At 42.8% G+C, this 17,918-nt stretch overlaps 1 protein-coding gene across 2 annotated transcripts in view; it reads left to right on the plus strand.

Moving 5' to 3' along the window:
• The window catches only part of LOC110529328 (disintegrin and metalloproteinase domain-containing protein 12), a 148,149-nt gene that overhangs the window by 97,825 nt on the left and 32,406 nt on the right, over positions 1 to 17,918 (plus strand). For both annotated transcript variants that reach the window (XM_021611461.2, XM_021611468.2), the window contains exons 5-11: positions 5,148 to 5,224; positions 7,073 to 7,262; positions 8,514 to 8,579; positions 10,138 to 10,209; positions 10,503 to 10,672; positions 10,879 to 10,963; positions 13,860 to 14,008. In XM_021611461.2, coding sequence (XP_021467136.2) covers positions 5,148 to 5,224; positions 7,073 to 7,262; positions 8,514 to 8,579; positions 10,138 to 10,209; positions 10,503 to 10,672; positions 10,879 to 10,963; positions 13,860 to 14,008 — 809 coding nt within the window. The remainder of the gene's footprint in view (positions 1 to 5,147; positions 5,225 to 7,072; positions 7,263 to 8,513; positions 8,580 to 10,137; positions 10,210 to 10,502; positions 10,673 to 10,878; positions 10,964 to 13,859; positions 14,009 to 17,918) is intronic.

Here is a 17,918-nt window from a genome sequence, read left to right on the forward strand (position 1 = left end):
TTCTGTATACATCTGGCCCTTCTTTGGATACTGTGTTAATAAACCTCCAAACGAGCTTCCATGCCATACAACACTCCTTCCATGGCCTCCAACTGCTCTTAAACGCTAGTAAAACTAAATGCATGCTCTTCAACTGATCGCTGCCCACACCTGCCTGCCCGCCTAGCATCACTACTCTGGACGGTTCTGACTTAGAATATGTGGACAACTATAAATACCTAGGTGTCTGGCTAGACTGTAAACTCTCCTTTCAGACTCACATTAAGCATCTCAAATCCAAAGTTAAATCTAGAATCAAATTCCTATTTCGCAACAAAGCCTCCTTCACTCATGCTGCCAAACATACCCTCGTAAAACTGACTATCCTGCCGAACCTTGACTTTGGGCGATGTCATTTATACAATAGCCTCCAACACTACTTGGATGCAGTCTATCACAGTGCCATCTGTTTTGTCACCAAAGCCCAATATACTACCCACCATTGCGACCTGTGTGCTCTCGTTGGCTGGTCCTCGCTACATATTCGTCGCCAAACCCACTGGCTCCAGGTCATCTATACGTCTTTGCTTGGTATAGCTCTACCTTATCTCAGCTCACTGGTCACCATAGCAACACCCACCCGTAGCACACGCTCCAGCAAGTATATTTCACTGGCCATCCCCAAAGCCAACACCTTCTTTGGCTGCCTTTCCTTCCAGTTCTCTGCTGCCAATGACTGGAATGAATTGCAAAAATCCCTGAAGTTGGAGACATATACCTCCCTCACTAACTTCAAGCATCGGCTGTCAGAGCAGCTTACCGCTCGCTGCAACTGTACACAGCCCATCTGTAAATTGCCCATCCGCCCAACTACCTACCTCAACCCATATTTGTTTTTTAGTTTTTTTCTGCTCTTTTGCACACCAGTATTTATACCAGTATTTATACTTGCATATCCTCTTCTGCACATCTATCACTCCAGTGTTAATTGCTAAATTGTAATTATTTCGACACTGTGGCCTATTTATTGCCTTACTTCATTTGCACACACTGTATACATATTTTCTATTGTGTTATTGACTCGTTTATCCCATGTGTAACTCTGTGTTGTTGTTTTTGTCGCACTGCTTGGCTTTATCTTGGCCAGGTCGCAGTTGTAATTGAGAACTTGTTCTCAACTGGCCTACCTGGTTAAATAAAGGTGAAATAAAATAAAGAATAAATGATGGGACGTGACTAGAGTATGAAGATACAAAGAAATGGGATCTAGGAATATTGAACTTTTGAACTAACTGCTCAAAAGATGCAAAATCTGTATCAATGTACATGTTCGGTGAGGAGATCCCTTTTCCAGACTAGACATGAAACAGCGGTATAATAATGGAGAGAATGTATTGTTTGTTAATAATACTTCCAAATTGTTTGAGAGTATAAAATAGATAATCCAACTCCGCCCAATTGATAACAATATCTCTGGAGTGTCAGATGAAGAGGGAATAAAAAGCATATTATAAAGACTACTGATGTTGAAAAAAGAATGACCATTTTTAATGAAACCAGTTTGATCTGTCGAGATAATGGAGGGAAACTCTGACTCAAAATGGCAGGCAATCATTTTAGAAAGTATCTCTACATTACGATTCAGTAAAGAAATGGGCCTATATGAACCACACTCAACAGTGTTTTCTTCCTTTTTCAGAATAAGTGAAATTGTTGAGGGTAAAGAGTTTGAGGAGAATGATTACTCAAATTTGGAAAGAAAGAGAGGAGAGAGTTGATCTGAGATTTTTTGGGGGAATTTGCTCTGAAATCCGTCAGGTCCAGGGGATTTACCACACTGCATAGATTTAATTGCCAACACAATCTCTTCTACGGAGAGCTGTTCTTCTAAATCAGCAGCTATCTCAGGTTCAACTGTAGGAATATCTAAGTTCTCAAAAAAAGTGTTGAGTAAGGTAGCATTGCCAGCGGATTCCAAAGTGTATAATTGTGAGTAAAAGTTATGAAAGCATGAATTGACCTCTAAATGATCAATACATGTGTTACCCAGCTTGTCAGTTATCTCAGCTATGGTTTGATTTGCGGTTCTCTGACGCAGCTGGTGTGCTTGCATTTTCCCTGATTTCTCTCCATGTTTATCATTTTTGTATCGAGATTTACTCATTCGATTTTGAGCTTGTCGAGTTGAAAGAACATCAAATTCTGAAGTGTCAAACATTGTTTTAGTAAAGAGTGTGAATATGCCATATCCAAATCCAAGATTTTATTTGTAAGTTCCCCTAGGTGTGGAATGTTGCACTTCGTTAATCTTGCGATGTACGTAATAATTTGGCCCCTTAGATTGGGAATCAATGAAGGCCTTACTGCTGTAGGCGACAGTCCAGGGGTTAGATTAAGATCGAGAAATAGTTCAATTTGAGATGTTATAAAAGCAACAAAGGTTTCTTCTGATAGCAGTAGTGATTTAAGCCGCCAGGGGCAATAATTAGGTTGTTTATTTGGTATAAGTAGTTTCATAGTGAGCGGAGAATGATCCAAAATTATTAAAGCTTGGTAATCACACTCGCGATAAGTGGCAGAAATCTATTGTCTAGGAAAAAGTACTCTATACGTGAGAAGGTCTTATGAATTGGTGAGAAAAAGATTACTTCCTAGCTGTGGGATTGTGGAAACACAACACATCAAATATGCCATATGTCTTAAGAAATAGCTGAATTGTAGATACTGTCTTTGATGAAGATGATACCTTAGGAGAGCTATGATCCAGATTGGGCTGCAGTACACAATTCATATCACTACCTAGTATTAGGTGGTGTGTGTCCATATTTGGTAATCGAGAAAATACATTTGTGAAGAATGAACTGTTATCCCAATTTGGTGCATAAATGTTAGCCAAGATAACAGGTGTGATATACAGTCTTCCTACTGCTATAATGAAACGGCCTGCTGAGTCTGCCTCTGCACTTGACATTGCGAACGGTATGTTTTTATTAATTAAAATGGCTGCTCCTCTAGTTTTAAACGAGAGTGGTCGAAAGTGCAGAGATGTGTCTCCTGAAGAAAGGCCATATCTACTTTAAGGTGATTTAAATGAGAAAGAAACCTTTTACATTTCACTGGGTGTTTTAAAGATTTATCATTCCAGCTAGCAAAAATGACCGAGCAACCAGATGTCCCTCTCATGACATTAGGCTTAGCCATGTAAAGTCAGGTGGGAAAAGGATAGATGCCAGATTACAATAACAACTAATCCATTACATTTTTTCCAAAAATAGCAAAGAAAAACCCAACATTTGAAGAAGAATTAAAAAACATAAAAAACAATACTCTGAAGTCTGGTATAGAAAAGTAAACCCACCCTGGTCACCTTGGCCACCTAATAGAACAAGGTAATCGCTAATCCACACACAAAGATATACACACATGATGTGCTTGTAGTGGGGAATACTAAACCTATTGAGAAGAGAGCCCTGCTGAAATAATGAAGGATTTAGAAGAAGTTGCGCATAATAAATAAATAAGAATGACTTATTTACAACCCAAAACTAGGCTGTTTTAAAAGAAAGTATAAAACATTTTATAAATGACATCTTACAGCAAATAGACATGAGCAGCTTCATGGTAATAACATGTTAAAACAAAAGGACATTTGACTCACCAGAACTAAGGCACTAACATTACCTAATAATAACAATATCAACTGATACCACTGGCAACGCTATACAGTATCTACAAAAGAGAGACTGAGTCTGCAGTGGTAGAAACATTCATCCATTACCCTAATCGCCAAATAGGTAAACATTCAGTAATTTGCTTCATCTGACCTTGGTAGAATATTCGTCTTTACAAAGACCATCGCCTTATGGGGTCTTTGAACTCTTTCTCTGTGCTGTTGTATGTTATACGGAGCCAGGCAGGAAAAGGGAAAAGCTACACCATACCTAACGTTGGTCCGTTCACAGAGCAGACTCTTGACATTGTTGAAGCGGCACGGTCACAAGCAACGCTGGGGGCATAGTCTGAGAAGATAGAGATGGATGCTCCGTTGCATCAAAGTGGGCCTAATTCTCTGGCACGCCGAAAAATATCAATACAATCCTGAAAGTAGTGTAGTTTAGCCACAATGACGCAAGGTTTTCCGACAGGCTTTCTTGCTTGAGAGCCCCGATGTGAGCAGTCTACAAGGATGTATTTATCCAATTTGAGGGCTTCCTTCAATAACTTTGAGACCGATGAAGTAGAACTTGAGCCCTGGTCCTCAGCTACCTCCATGATCCTGAAATTGGATCTTCGCATATAACCTTGTAGATGTATAAATTGTTCCTTAAGGCTAGCCACATCAGTTTCGAGCTTCTCATCGCGTCTGTAGCATAGTCGTGTCGTCCGAGCATGTTGACAAGCCTTGTTCCATGTCGGAGACAGTTTTCTTAACTGTATCCAGTTCAGTACGAACCATTGCTGTATGCTTTGTGAGCTCATTCTTGACTGCTTGTAATTTCGACTTAATAAAATGAAAGTCCTCACTGAGCGCCTCCTTGAGTTCCGACTTGAGTATAGATGGAGAAGCAAGAATCTCGGCCTTCAAATCCATTTGTTGAAGCACACAAGCTCCTCGTTTTGGGCCTAGTGTTTTCTCGTTCGTCAGTGACTCCGATGAAACATAAACTTTTGCAGGTTATGCGGCATTTACACATTAAAACACAAATGAAAGTTGAACAGAGTAAAGCAAGTCATTCAATGGCTGTGTTTCCTAGTTCTTTTTGGGTCAAAGTAAAAAAAAATATATTAACAAAAAATGCAATTTCAGCATGAGCTCGGAAAAACATGACCTACTCCATGTCTTGATCACTAGCGCCCCCTATTATCTATAGTTCTAAGATTTCAATACAGATGTAGGATCTTAATTTGAGCCAGTTTGCTACAGCAGGAAAATGAACCTGCCGCAAAAGGAAATGTGAATTATTAAGTGGATTATAATTAATGGACATTTTCATTTGTGCAAATCAAGTCAAATTTCAAATTGGAAATGACAAACATTTCATTCATATCAAAATGGTTGCTGTCAAAAAGTGTTTGAATTCAAATGGATTTACCCTATACTATAGCATAGTGAAGAACGTCCTGACACAGTTCAAATCTGATTTGAGTGCCATGATGGTGTTTTTTAGAAGAACTGCTACTACCATGGAGAAGTGGAGGGCCACGCTAACTCTGACGTCACTCTCAGCACCTGCTCTGGCCTCCGGTAAGTAACACTTCACTCTATAAGATCCCAGCAGCCTCAGTCAGACATGCTGTGTAACTGGCCCTTAAAGCTCTGTCAACAATCAGGTATGAGTGTCCACTTACCCAAGAGTATAGGAGTCCACCAGAGGATATAAGCGATCCCTAGACAGAGAAAATGGACTTGGCCTGGGCCACCCAGTGATTATTTTTATAACATTTTTTATTTAACCTTTATTTATCTAAGCAAGTCAGTTAAGAACAAATTATTATTTACAATGATGGCCTACGTGTCTGTCCTCTCCTCTGGGCATGTGTCTGTGCCTAATAGCCACCTGGAAGTAATAAAGCTGCCTGCCTGACTGAGTGGTAACAGCAACAGAAAGCCTGCTGATGTACGCTCATCTCCTGTTTAATTACCCCAAAACTACAGATGCATTATGTGACGAGAAAACGTTTAATATGCCATTATCCTTTTAACAACACAATAAAAGCTAATGACTAGGAACATTTAGCGGTAATACACCTGAACTAGAAGTATTGCTGTGGCTGAAGAGTCCACCCCAATGGAGTTTTACTGGTAATGCTTTCTTTTTTCAAATCTTGTACCTCATGACAAAATCCTTGAGGCAGACAGATGTTTGACGAGCAATATGTGGCTTGGCTTTGATGCCAAAACAAATTGTTTCAGAGTTTTGGTTGGCCTAAGAACACATTTCGGGCAGTTGAATCTACTGTAGGTCAGTGGGTCCATTTACATTGACTGAGTTATTGCACTAAGAGCCATTAGTTCAGTCCCTCAAAAAAGCTCAAATAAAAATAATCCAGCCGCAAGAAAGGAAATAAAGATTTTTCCAGTTGAGTTGTTAGGCTGTGTATTAATCCAAAGGAAAGGTAGTACAGAGGGAAAAAAACAAATGTATCAGTAAGCCTTAGAAATAACCTTTCAACTATAAACAGTTTCCTAGTTACAAACATTTCTGCCCACAAATGCAGTCAATAATCAAGATGGCTTCCCCGTTCCTGACACACTCACACCAGGGTTACGTTCAGTACGACAGAACAGGGTGCAATGCTAAACTCAACGGAAACGGTACTGTACTGAACGACCAGTTGAAAAAGCTGTGATTATTGTGGCTCTTAGGGCAGTTACCATAAATATAGTTTGCTGCATGAGTTGAGATTTCAGATGGTCACACCCATATTGATTCGGCCACAACTCGCCACACCCACCAAACAGGAGCAAATCTACCTCAAAGGCTGTTGAAGAACGGTGCACACCGTTTTGAGGAAATGTGTCGTTCAATACAAACTGTCACACAACGTAGAAAATGTTGAAGCGAGCTGAACACACCCTAGGAAGTGACTATGTGTGTGGCTAGGGAGTGACTGGGGCAGAGCCCACAGCCTTTACACATCTCAAGGAACCAAGGAACATTGTGGGTTATACCATATTCAATCAAAACCGGTAAGATGTTTTTTTTATGTGTAAAACCATGTTCATGTAGTAATTGTGTAAAAGGTCCAGAAAATTGACCCACCCGCACTCCTCACAGCCAGGAAAGTAAACATGTGGAATTGAGAAATGATTTGGGTTTTAAAACACACCATCTGCAATGTATTTGCCCTCCTGAAACTAGGCCTGATATGTGATTCATGCCAGACTTTTGGGTTTTATTTGCTAACACCAGATTAAAGAACCACATCCTTATCATAGAGAAATACCTTAATCATTGACTTGTTTTCCACATAGCTCATGATCATTTTGTATTATAGAATCAGGTCACATACTGCCCTGTCCACACTGCCAATGCATTATGCCAGATCTGTTGAACAGCATTACTGTACCTTGTCTTCCCTTCTCTTCCAGGGGTTTCATCTCACTTGAAAATAAGACCTTCATCCTTGAACCATCGTTGTACCAGGACAATAATAAACACATCATCTACCGAGGGGAAAACCTCAACCTGACCCCCGGAACCTGTGGTCATGGCTTCAACATGTCCTCTGTTACCCCTGACAACCATCTGAGAAGCCCTTTCAGAACATTCAGTACCAGGGTAAGGCTCGTCATCAACTTCAGCAGCATCTGAGTTTTTCATCCGACCATTCAGATAACCTCCCTCAAATACCACTTTAGTAATATTGTAGGATTCCATTAATAACAACACTGTTCGTGATGAAGCTCCCAGGAAGAATCATTAGATGTAGAAGTGTTGAAAAGGCAGAGCTTGATAATGGATTGATGTTTTAGTTGGTCTGGAGCGTGGGCTAAAGGACGTGTGACGTTGTCGTCCAGATAGCTTTCTGATACCAGCTGTACACAGGGTTCTGGGTTTGATAACAGAGTGAACAGGAGGCCATCTTTCATGAACGGGGGAATCAACATGCCACCATTTGAAACAGGTTGATATTATTTTTGTTTTGTAATGGGAAGCCTTAGGGAGATGTTACATGTTCATTTGTAAACTAATGCTTGCCTTTATAGCTATTGCATTAGAGGTAGGATCAAACATACTTTTGTTGGTAAAACATAGCTTTTTGGGGCACTAGGATCGATTAAATACAATGACAGCAATGTTACGCTGTGGCTGTGATTGTCTGATCAGGAACCAGGGCTTAAACTGGATTGGTTTTGTACCTGGATTGGAGGTCAGACCAGCACATGAACCATGGTAGAGATCCAACCTTGGCCTTACTCTCTCCCTCTCACCCTGGCTCCAGAGTCCTATATCAGGGCCAGGGCAGGAGCGTGGGCTCTGCTCCCCACACCAGTCACCACGTAGCAGGTAAACAGGTCCATCTGCCACTACCACAGTACCTGCATCCACCCTTAATCCTGGTCCTCCCTTTTCCCTCAGAAACAATAACCAAGACACTCACTGACACAGTGAATCAGCAGCTTTCAATGCTAATGCTTTAAAATCTCTCTATGAAAAACACAGGAGTACTAAAATAGGTGAACAAGATATTTCATAGAAAAGCGTCTGCTGTCTGTGTGACTCAGCAGATGAATAATAGGCTTTTTTTGTGAAGCTTTCACCACCGGTGTGTAGGCGGTTAATGCGAAGTTGAAATCAAAGGTGATGCCGTGACAGAAGCCTTTTGAAAGATTAATAAGCAATGTTTTTGAAGTAGCTTTAACATAAAGAACCCACTGTGGACTCACAGGAAGTTGTGCGTAAGTGTGCGTTGTTTACAGTGCTCAAAAAAGACCATGAAGGATCTTGAGAAGGGTGGTTAAATTTAGAATCCCATGTCCCCCCCCCCCCCCCCCTCTCTCTCCCTCTCTCCCTCTTTCTGCATCACAGAACAAGAGGCATGCTCAGAAAACTACCAAATATGTAGAGCTGGTCATCGTTGCAGACAACAGAGAGGTAATGTATCTATAATGTATTTATAATGCATGTATAAAAGTCCTGTCATCAGCCCTCATCATTACCATGCCTATGTGGTTTGCCCATTCACAATGGCTAGAGATGGGCATGAGGATGTAAGCCACACAGACTTTGCTGCAGAAAATAGGCGAGACTAAGAACGCAAGAACAAATCCACCTTGGTAACGGCAGAATTAGGTCAGTGTGCTGCTGCAATCAGTGTGGTCGTCGGTGGCAGCCGTATTCCACAGGAAGTGCTGAATGATTCCCCAGTGGACTAGACAGGAAACAGGAAACGGTGTGGATGCAGAAGAAGGAGAGAAAGGCTCGCACTGGGATTTCCCTTGGCTGCCCCTAGCTGATGCTGTTGACCTGAACTTGAAGAGAGGAGGAGAGAACCCATTTGCTTCTTCAGCTCTATAAGGGGCAGGTTGGATGGTTCGGTTAAGTAGGCTTACACTTAGGACACTCAAGCAGGTGGATGCACAGTGGGATGAAAAAGGAGAGTCTGTCTCAACATTGATTGCATCCGACGCCTCTTACATGCTATTTCTGCCAGTGCACATGCTCCCCGTTGACTTGCCAATTGTTTCTTTCCCACTGTGAGATCAGCCCAGATCCAGATTGATCGCAGCTTGACAACCTGTCCGACGTGTTATGCCTTCTCTCTCAGACAGGTTGAAGATACAGGGTATCTGGAACTTATGGGCCCTTACTGCATAGAAGTAGCATTATACTGTACTAGCTTGTGTAAAGGAGAAAATATACATGATGAGAAAAACTGAGAACAAATAGTTTCCAAAAATACTTTGTTGAAAAAATATAAATGAACTTACTTGTGCCAAAAAATAAAAATAGCTAAATAGCCTTGACTTGGGGCCTAAGGCCAGAGACCTCAAACACAGGGTAAAATGCCCATTAACTACTCACATTACTCACATATCTGAGTATTTGGCAGAGTTTTAGTAACAGCATGTGACCTCGACAAGCAGAAGATCTGCTTGCCATGTACAATTGAATGGTAATACACTTGAATGGCAATACTATTGCACAGTTGACATTACAATGGCTAACACTTAACTCTAAGGTATAATTAGCACACACATTAGCGTTTACGATAAACTTTCAAAACACTCCTTAAATTGGAGATTCCCCTTAAACGATGTCCTTTGAGGATCCCAGTTCACAAAGAAGGGGGTGAGTAGAACAGGTTGGCAGTAAATTATATGATAACCAGACTCTGGAGCGTTTGTGTTCTTATGAAGCTAACATAAAGAATACTATAATAATGATTATATGATATAAAAATAACAATGATCATAGCAATAGTCATGTTGGAAAAGTTGGTGTACCAAAACAATCAGTCCGTTTGTGTGGAAAGAAATGGAGGTAAATGTCTCGACGTGGCGGTGTCTCACGGTCACACTTGTTCAAATGATATTGAACCCAGTTTTCAGTACTGTATAATATGGGCATTATCTTATGCACTCATCCGCTATTCTTCTCCTTCTTTGCTTCCTAACGTCTAATAATGTTAACCTGGTGGTTGTGTGTTCAGTTTCAGAAACAGGGGAAGGACGTTGAGAGGGTGAAACAGAGACTGGCAGAGATAGCCAATTACGTGGACAAGGTAAAACCTCCACCTCCCAATGCACAGCAGAGATCCATCTTATGTTTAAAATAGAAATACCTCTGGCAGTAAAGATTAATGCCACATCAGGCTAATATATTACTGTCAGTGTCTCACAACTGATTTTAGTCTATCTAAAATTGTATTTTACAGCTATCGATAGATCGCTAGTATAAGGGTCCCGAGCAAGTCATCCATACTACATGTTTATGTAAATCTGTCCAAAAATACATTGTTGGACAGATTTACATATGCATCCTTCTACTCACTGGCCTTCTCCTCCTCCTCCTCAGTTCTATAGGGTTCTGAACATCCGTGTGGCCCTAGTGGGCCTGGAGGTGTGGAGCGACGCTGATAAGTGTCCTGTCACTCAGGACCCCTTCAACACCCTGCATGAGTTCCTAGACTGGAGGAAAGTCAAACTACTGCCTACAAAATCACACGACAATGCCCAGCTCATCAGGTGGAGATCCTACAGTACACATGAACGCATAATCACACACATGAAGCACACACTCAGACAAAGAGACACACGCAAGTTCTACCTCCCATACAGTACAATTCCCTTGTTTGTGATTTGGGATACGAATAGGCTATGATTGGATTATTCGTATGTATTTAATCCCTGAAGTCACCATCTATACCTCTCCTCGATCCCCTTCCCCCCAGTGGGGTGTACTTCCAGGGTACCACCATTGGCATGGCCCCCATCATGAGCATGTGTACAGTGGAGCAGTCTGGAGGCATCGTCATGGTAAGTATGAGCTGAACCTTGGTGTTCCTCCTCTATTCAGTCTGATGCTATCAACTGCATTGATATTGTTCAGAGCTCAGCTTATCGCTATCCAGAGGCACCGTGTAAAGAAAATGTGTTCACCGTTCATTGTTTGGTGGAGGGTCGGAGGAAATTATGTAAACACCAGGATATTCACACCCATGTACACACAGATGCAATCACGCGCACACACACACACACACACACACACACACACACACACACACACACACACACACACACACACACACACCCATACGCATACACATACACATACACATACACATACACATACACATACACATACACATACACACACCATCCAAGGTAATTTGAAATAATTGAACCAACCAGTCCAGTTATAAATGTAGGCCGATGTGGGTTTGAGGTAAGTCACAGAGCTTAAACAAGACACATTCAAATGTTTATGAGGGCTGATACATTATTTGTGCCAGGACATACAATAGGTCAAAATAGAATGCCCTTTACTCACTACCACGCACCACCCACACAGTTAAGTTCAATGAGCAAAGTGAGCTGTGTTTCCATCCCCGCTGTATCACCTGATACCATTTTCCCCATGTGGGCCAGCCCTCTAGCAATTCAAGTTCTAGCCAATAAAGCTTCAGCCCCTCTCCATTTGAGTGACAGTTAGCAAGATGTACACACAGCAGAGCGAGAGAGAGCAATAACGTGATGCATATATCTGCACATTAATGATGTAGTACGCAACTTTTGTCTCGCGAGCGCTACTTTCACAACTACTGGACAAAAAGTATACAAAAGTACCAGAAAATCTCTTTAATAGATATGTTTTTCTTCTGGCCAGGGTTGGCTGGATATTTCCAGATGTTTGTTCTTCCGATTACTCACACATGGCGAAGGCTTGGAGCAGGATTACAGAACCATGTATGGAGTTATAGGGCCAAACCTCTTCATATTCCACCATATGTTATAATTAACTCCAACCCTCTTTATTTACTCCACATGTAGGTTGAATTTCACAGTTTGTACTTCACTGGGTTTTTAAACAAATGTTTGGTCGTTAAAGAATACAAAATACAATCATCTTGTTTTGGGAGATAAAATATCCCCCTGTATGTCTGGAAACGATATCAGAAAGACCGTAAAACCCTTTCATGACCAAACTAACCCTATCGTGTTGTCCCCATCGCAGCTAGCCTAGAAGGCTCTGACTGACTTCGACTACGTCAATTCCCTCTCATTGATTCTACAATTACAGTGCTTGTGACGGGGGCACTCAGCCGTGATGCGTTCAGTATGTTCCGCACCATTCAGTGACATCCATGAGACTTCTCATAAACATGACAGGGCTGTGAGAGACATAGTGTTCTTCCTCTAAAACCCCAGGAAACTGGTCCCGCCATGCGGCTCCGTAATCAGGGCCCTCCTTTTTAAAGAGGAAAGGAATGCGTTTCTCATGGACAATAATCAAGGCCTCTGTACACACCACCTGAAATCAGACTAGTTGTGGGGCTGTCTAGAGACATAGGGACCTATGGCTGATTCATATGCCTACTTTGTGTGCCTCGTTACGTCACGTTGGATGACAGCGTCCACATACATGTAGGGGAAACATTATATGACTGAGACAAGTCTTTCTGTCTCCAGTTTCCCCTATTAAATTCAGAGCTTGGTGTGTGTGTGTGTGTGTGTGTGTGTGTGTGTGTGTGTGTGTGTGTGTGTGTGTGTGTGTGTGTGTGTGTGTGTGTGTGTGTGTGTGTGTGTGTGTGTGTCTATACATCATTTATGGCTTAGTGGCTGTGGTTCACCTGGTGTGGCTTAATAAAGACACACACGCACATAGTGGGTAAAGTTCCATGGGGAGGGACCTTCATAATTTATACCGCCATTGTGTGTGCTGCTGTACACTCTCTGCACTTAACTGTGCAGCAAGCTTCAGCAGCTGGTCTTACCTTCACTTCTAGTGTTCCCTCACTTTCTTCTCTTTGTGTCTCAGTGTCTTTGCCACTCTTTTTTTCAGTCTCATTCCATTCTCACTCTGCACTCATCTCTGCATTTCTCTGTCTGATACGTTTGTCCAATTTCTCCTGGGTTTCCTCACTGTGCCCTTCTCCCTATCTCTCTACACCCCCTCCCCTCACTCTGCCCTTCTCCCTATTTCTCTACACCCCCTCCCCTCACACTGCCCTTCTCCCTATTGCTCTACACCCCCTCCCCTCACTCTGCCCTTCTCCCTATCTCTCTACACCCCCTCCCTCTGCCCTTCTCCCTATCTCTCTACACCCCCTCCCCTCCCTCTGTCCTTCTCCCTATCTCACTACACCCCCTCCCCTCCCTCTGCCCTGTCTCCTTCTGAAGGACAGTGGTCTAGCTTATCGGTGCACTAAAATGTCATAATGCAGCAGGTTTATATTGCTCCCCAGCATCTGTCCCCACCGGCAGTAGTGTGTGATTGGGGTTGGTTGGGGCTGGTGAGGGAACAGCAGACAGCCTCCGATGAGCTCCCATCCTCCATGTGCAGAATCTCTAATGACATGTGGATCAGTGGCACCTAATGGAACCACTGTGAGCCTGTAGAGTCAAGCAAACTAAGATGGATGTGTAGATGTGTAGTGAACTGTATTACTGTACCTTGTAGCTGTTTACTCTATGCAACAACCATTATCTTCCAAACAGTCGATGAATATCCGCCGAGCTCAATGAACTAAATATTGTGCTTCTACTTAGCTATTCCTGCTAGACATGACACAAAGCAGTCATTATACAATAGTTACTAATGGTATGGTTTTCAGAAAGATTCACAGAACAAAGTACAGAAATGTGTTTTCTCAGTTGTGTTTTTTCTCCATTTCGTTTTTTCGACAGAATATGAATGTGTTTTTTTCTGTAGGATCATTCGGATAATCCCCTGGGCGCGGCTGTGACTTTAGCACATGAGCTGGGGCACAACTTTGGCATGAACCACGACACTCCAGAGCGGGGGTGTGGCTGCAGGATGACAGTGGACCGCGGGGGCTGTATCATGACCCCCTCCACTGGGTGAGTGATGCCAATGGTCCAGTCCATTCATATTAATGGATTATAAAAACTGTGTATAAAAATGTGCTATAAAAACTGGATGGTAGGTCAGCTATACCAATTCCAGTCAATTTCAGTTTGTCTGTACTGGCTCGAATTGAAATGGTTACATCAACCTTGTAATTTTCATTTTCCGTCTAAACTCTGATAGTCCCTTTTGTCTCATCAATGTGTAGCAGTTTAACTTAGCCTTTAACTCCCAAATCAGCCGTATACTTTACCAGCATGCAAATGAAGTCCCATTCATTCCCCAACTTTTCTGAATAAATTAGCTACTTTTTTGAACCTTGTGTTAATATAGACAAGATGAATCACCTGCCGGCTTATACAGGGTTATCTCATGTAAACACTAGCTCCCTGTGTGTGTCATTGTTAATGTGTGGATGGTCATGCATCTTGCTGAGGGCTGGGACCAACCTCCCAGCCTGAAGACAGAGAGGCTGCTCACAGATTCTCTCCCCGTTCCCAGCCTGGAATCTCGTGATAATGCAGCTGCCGCGAGTGATGGACCATGTGACTGTTCCTTAGTAAACAGTAGTCAGATAAGGTGTACCCTGCGCGTATTATGAGATTTCACCCTTGATCTGATGGCAATTTGTTTTATCTGATGAGTGGACTTGCAGACGGATGGATGTGTTTGGGATGTATTTTACAGCCTTGTGAGGGAGGGAAAGAGGAGGGAAAAGAGGAAACTATAGGCCAGGTAGATAGACAGACGGGTGCCCAAGCAGTGGAGTCTGTTATTGCCATCAGAATTGGAAATGTAGAAATTCAGCTGCTTCCTGAGCAGTATATCCAAGGGGGGCTTAGTTAAAGGACGCGTCGCTGCCTCCTGTTCGGAACTGTGCCGCTGAGGATCATGGGTAGGATCTGAGGGTTGTGGGCGGCAGTCGGACGCAGCTGATTCACAGCCTGTTTGACGACGGCCCCTCTTGTCTCTGGGCTTGCTGTGTTTTCACTGGACCAGGCTCTTACCGTTGTCATTGGAGCCAGGCCATGAAAAACACAGTAACACAATTCTCAATGATGTGCTCATAAAACAACATAGCGACCCACTGGGAGGAAACCGCACAGGGCTTGCGAGGGCATCCTTCGAAAATGCCAGCAGGTCTTTGAATAAGCGAAAGACATTATCCGCCCTTCGAGTGTCAGCCAGAGAAAATAATACGACCTTTTACCTAAAAAATAGGCCAGCCGAAAACTGTGTGCACCAGTTGGCATTGAGCTCATTCAGTTATCCTCATGCAACATTAATTGAAAAAAATTGGGTAACACTTTATTTGGATAATCCATCTGTAGATGCTCTACAGACTATCAGTAACATTTCAACTAACCCTAACCTTAACCCTTATCCTAACCCTAAACGTACCTCTTCCCTAGCCCTAACCCAAACCCTTATCCTAACCCTAAAGGTATCTCTTCCCTAGCCCTAACCCAAGCCCTTATCCTAACCCTAAACATACCTCTTCCCAAGCCCTAACCCAAACCCTATTCTAACCCTAATTGTAACCTTAGCAAGCAGAACAAAGTGTGACCGAAAATGATCCATTAAGGCATGAAATGAATGCATAAGCATCCTTCACCACTATTAGAGTATGCAGGACCTTAATAAGTACATGCAAAATAATCTAGTTTCTTTGAAGTTAGTTTTGGGAGACGGCTATTTCATATGTTAACACAACATGTGCTTTGATTGATACACTTTGTGCAAGATAGTTCAGATAAAGCAATACTGTACTACCCTGTCTTTTTCTGAGGGAAGACATTGTTTCTCTCTGTATGTTCTACTCGAGAACCTCAGGGTTAAACCCCAGTCAGAATAGAACTCAGACAATGCCCTATTTCAACAGTATCAGGGACCAATGGGAACAATCCTTCATCGTCCTCAGTTCACTTCAGCTGAAAGGCCACTGAGCACACACGAGACAAGAAATAAGGCATAGCAACTGACATTCTGTCTTAGTGTGTATACTGAATATACACACTGTGTGTCTGCATGTCTGTGTGTGCGTGTCTGTGCGTGTGTGCGTGTGTGTGCACACATCATACACCAATAAACACACAGTACATCAGCTGGATATGCAATGCCTTATTTCAGCCAGTCAAACACATCCTCCTCCGGGCTGAATTTACAGTGGCTTGTTGACAAAACCAGTCATTTCAGCAATCCAATCCGAAACTAATTTCCTCCTCACCGTTTTATGCCTTCTTTACCCACAGTGCACTCTGTCTCTATCTATCCCTCAGTCCTGATGCATTCTCAGAATGTGAGGAGCAGGCAGACAGTGAACCCTGTGTAGCTGCCTGGGTGTTGTGTCGGGGACATTCTTTAGTCAGACTTGCTAATGGAGCGAAGGACAGGCTGCATCTAAATGACGTGATTATCACTGACGCTGCCAGCTGTAATGAGGAACAGGGCTCAGAGTGAGATCCACAGAGGAGTTTTTTACCAGGCTAGACAAACACTGAGGGAACTGTGCCTTTTTTATTTACAGTGTTTTATTTGTTATAGTAGAACAGTGCGAGAGATAGGAGGAAGAGAGAGAGAGACAGAGATGTGGTGGGCTTGCTTAGTGGGGATATAAAGTTAGGGGTGTTGTTTGAATACAGCACCTACAGTAGATCCCAAAGAGAGACAGAGATGTGGTGGGCTTGCTTAGTGGGGATATAAAGTTAGGGGTGTTGTTTGAATACAGCACCTACAGTAGATCCCAAAGAGAGACAGAGATGTGGTGGGCTTGCTTAGTGTGGATATAAAGTTAGGGGTGTTGTTTGAATACAGCACCTACAGTAGATCCCAAAGAGAGATGTGGTGGGCTTGCTTAGTGGGGATATAAAGTTAGGGGTGTTGTTTGAATACAGCACCTACAGTAGATCCCAAAGAGAGATGTGTTGACTTGCCTCCAGATTTGAAGTACGACAATACTTAGAGCAAGAGCTGAGAAAGCCACAGGGATGGTGTTTGATGTGGGGGCTTAAAAGTGGATAAGAGCATCGGACAAGTAACCGAAAGGTCGCTGGTTCAAATCCCTGAGCCGACTAGCTGAAAGGCACTTAACCCTAATTGCTCCTGTAAGTCGCTCTGGATAAGAGCATCTGCTAAATGACTCAAATGTAAAATGTAAATGTGGGTACTTGTCATGCTAGTGGATTGTGTCATTTGTGGCAGCTAGTGGTAGTCCCAGTTATGTGGCTGTATCATGTGTAATTTAGAAGAGCCCAGACCCACAGCAGGGTGTAAAACTGGGCTGCACACTCATGGTGAACCTCTGGAGAGGGGGAAAATTACCACCAGTGTCAAGGTAGGATGGAAATTGAGGGAACATTACTAATTATGGGGTTGGTTGACTGAGTTGAGCGCCAACATGCGTCCGTGCATCTGTGTCTGTGAGTAACAGTATACTTTTATGTTGTGGAGAATCTAGAGAAAGTTGGTGGTTGATGAGCAGATGTTTTGGGTAATGCCCTGGGCTGGATTCGAGGGGTACACAGTTCCCTTAACTGTCTGAGTGGACCAGTGCCAACACTACAGCATAGTTCCACATCTGCTTAAAGGTTAGACTGGTCTCACCAACATAGTTAGTTTTGGAGCAAGGTTTCGAGGCACAGATGGCTGTTCTAGTCTCCTGTGTAAAGAGACCCAAAGACAGCATGGTGTTTCACTCCCACAGAGGAAAACATCCCGTTCTAGTACCTCCATTGTCAACAGACATCCATGCCCCCTATCCGCCGTGGCATTTACTCAGCCACTGAACCCAGTGGCTCCTTGTTTGACTTGATCAGACTAACAACAGTCTTCTGGGCCCACTGATGTAGGCTAGATTCAGAGAAGCGCTACTGTTAGTCACCAGCGGTAACAGCCCCAACTCTG

This window comes from Oncorhynchus mykiss, chromosome 1 (genome assembly GCF_013265735.2).
Source record: "Oncorhynchus mykiss isolate Arlee chromosome 1, USDA_OmykA_1.1, whole genome shotgun sequence".
Lineage (NCBI taxonomy): Eukaryota > Metazoa > Chordata > Actinopteri > Salmoniformes > Salmonidae > Oncorhynchus > Oncorhynchus mykiss.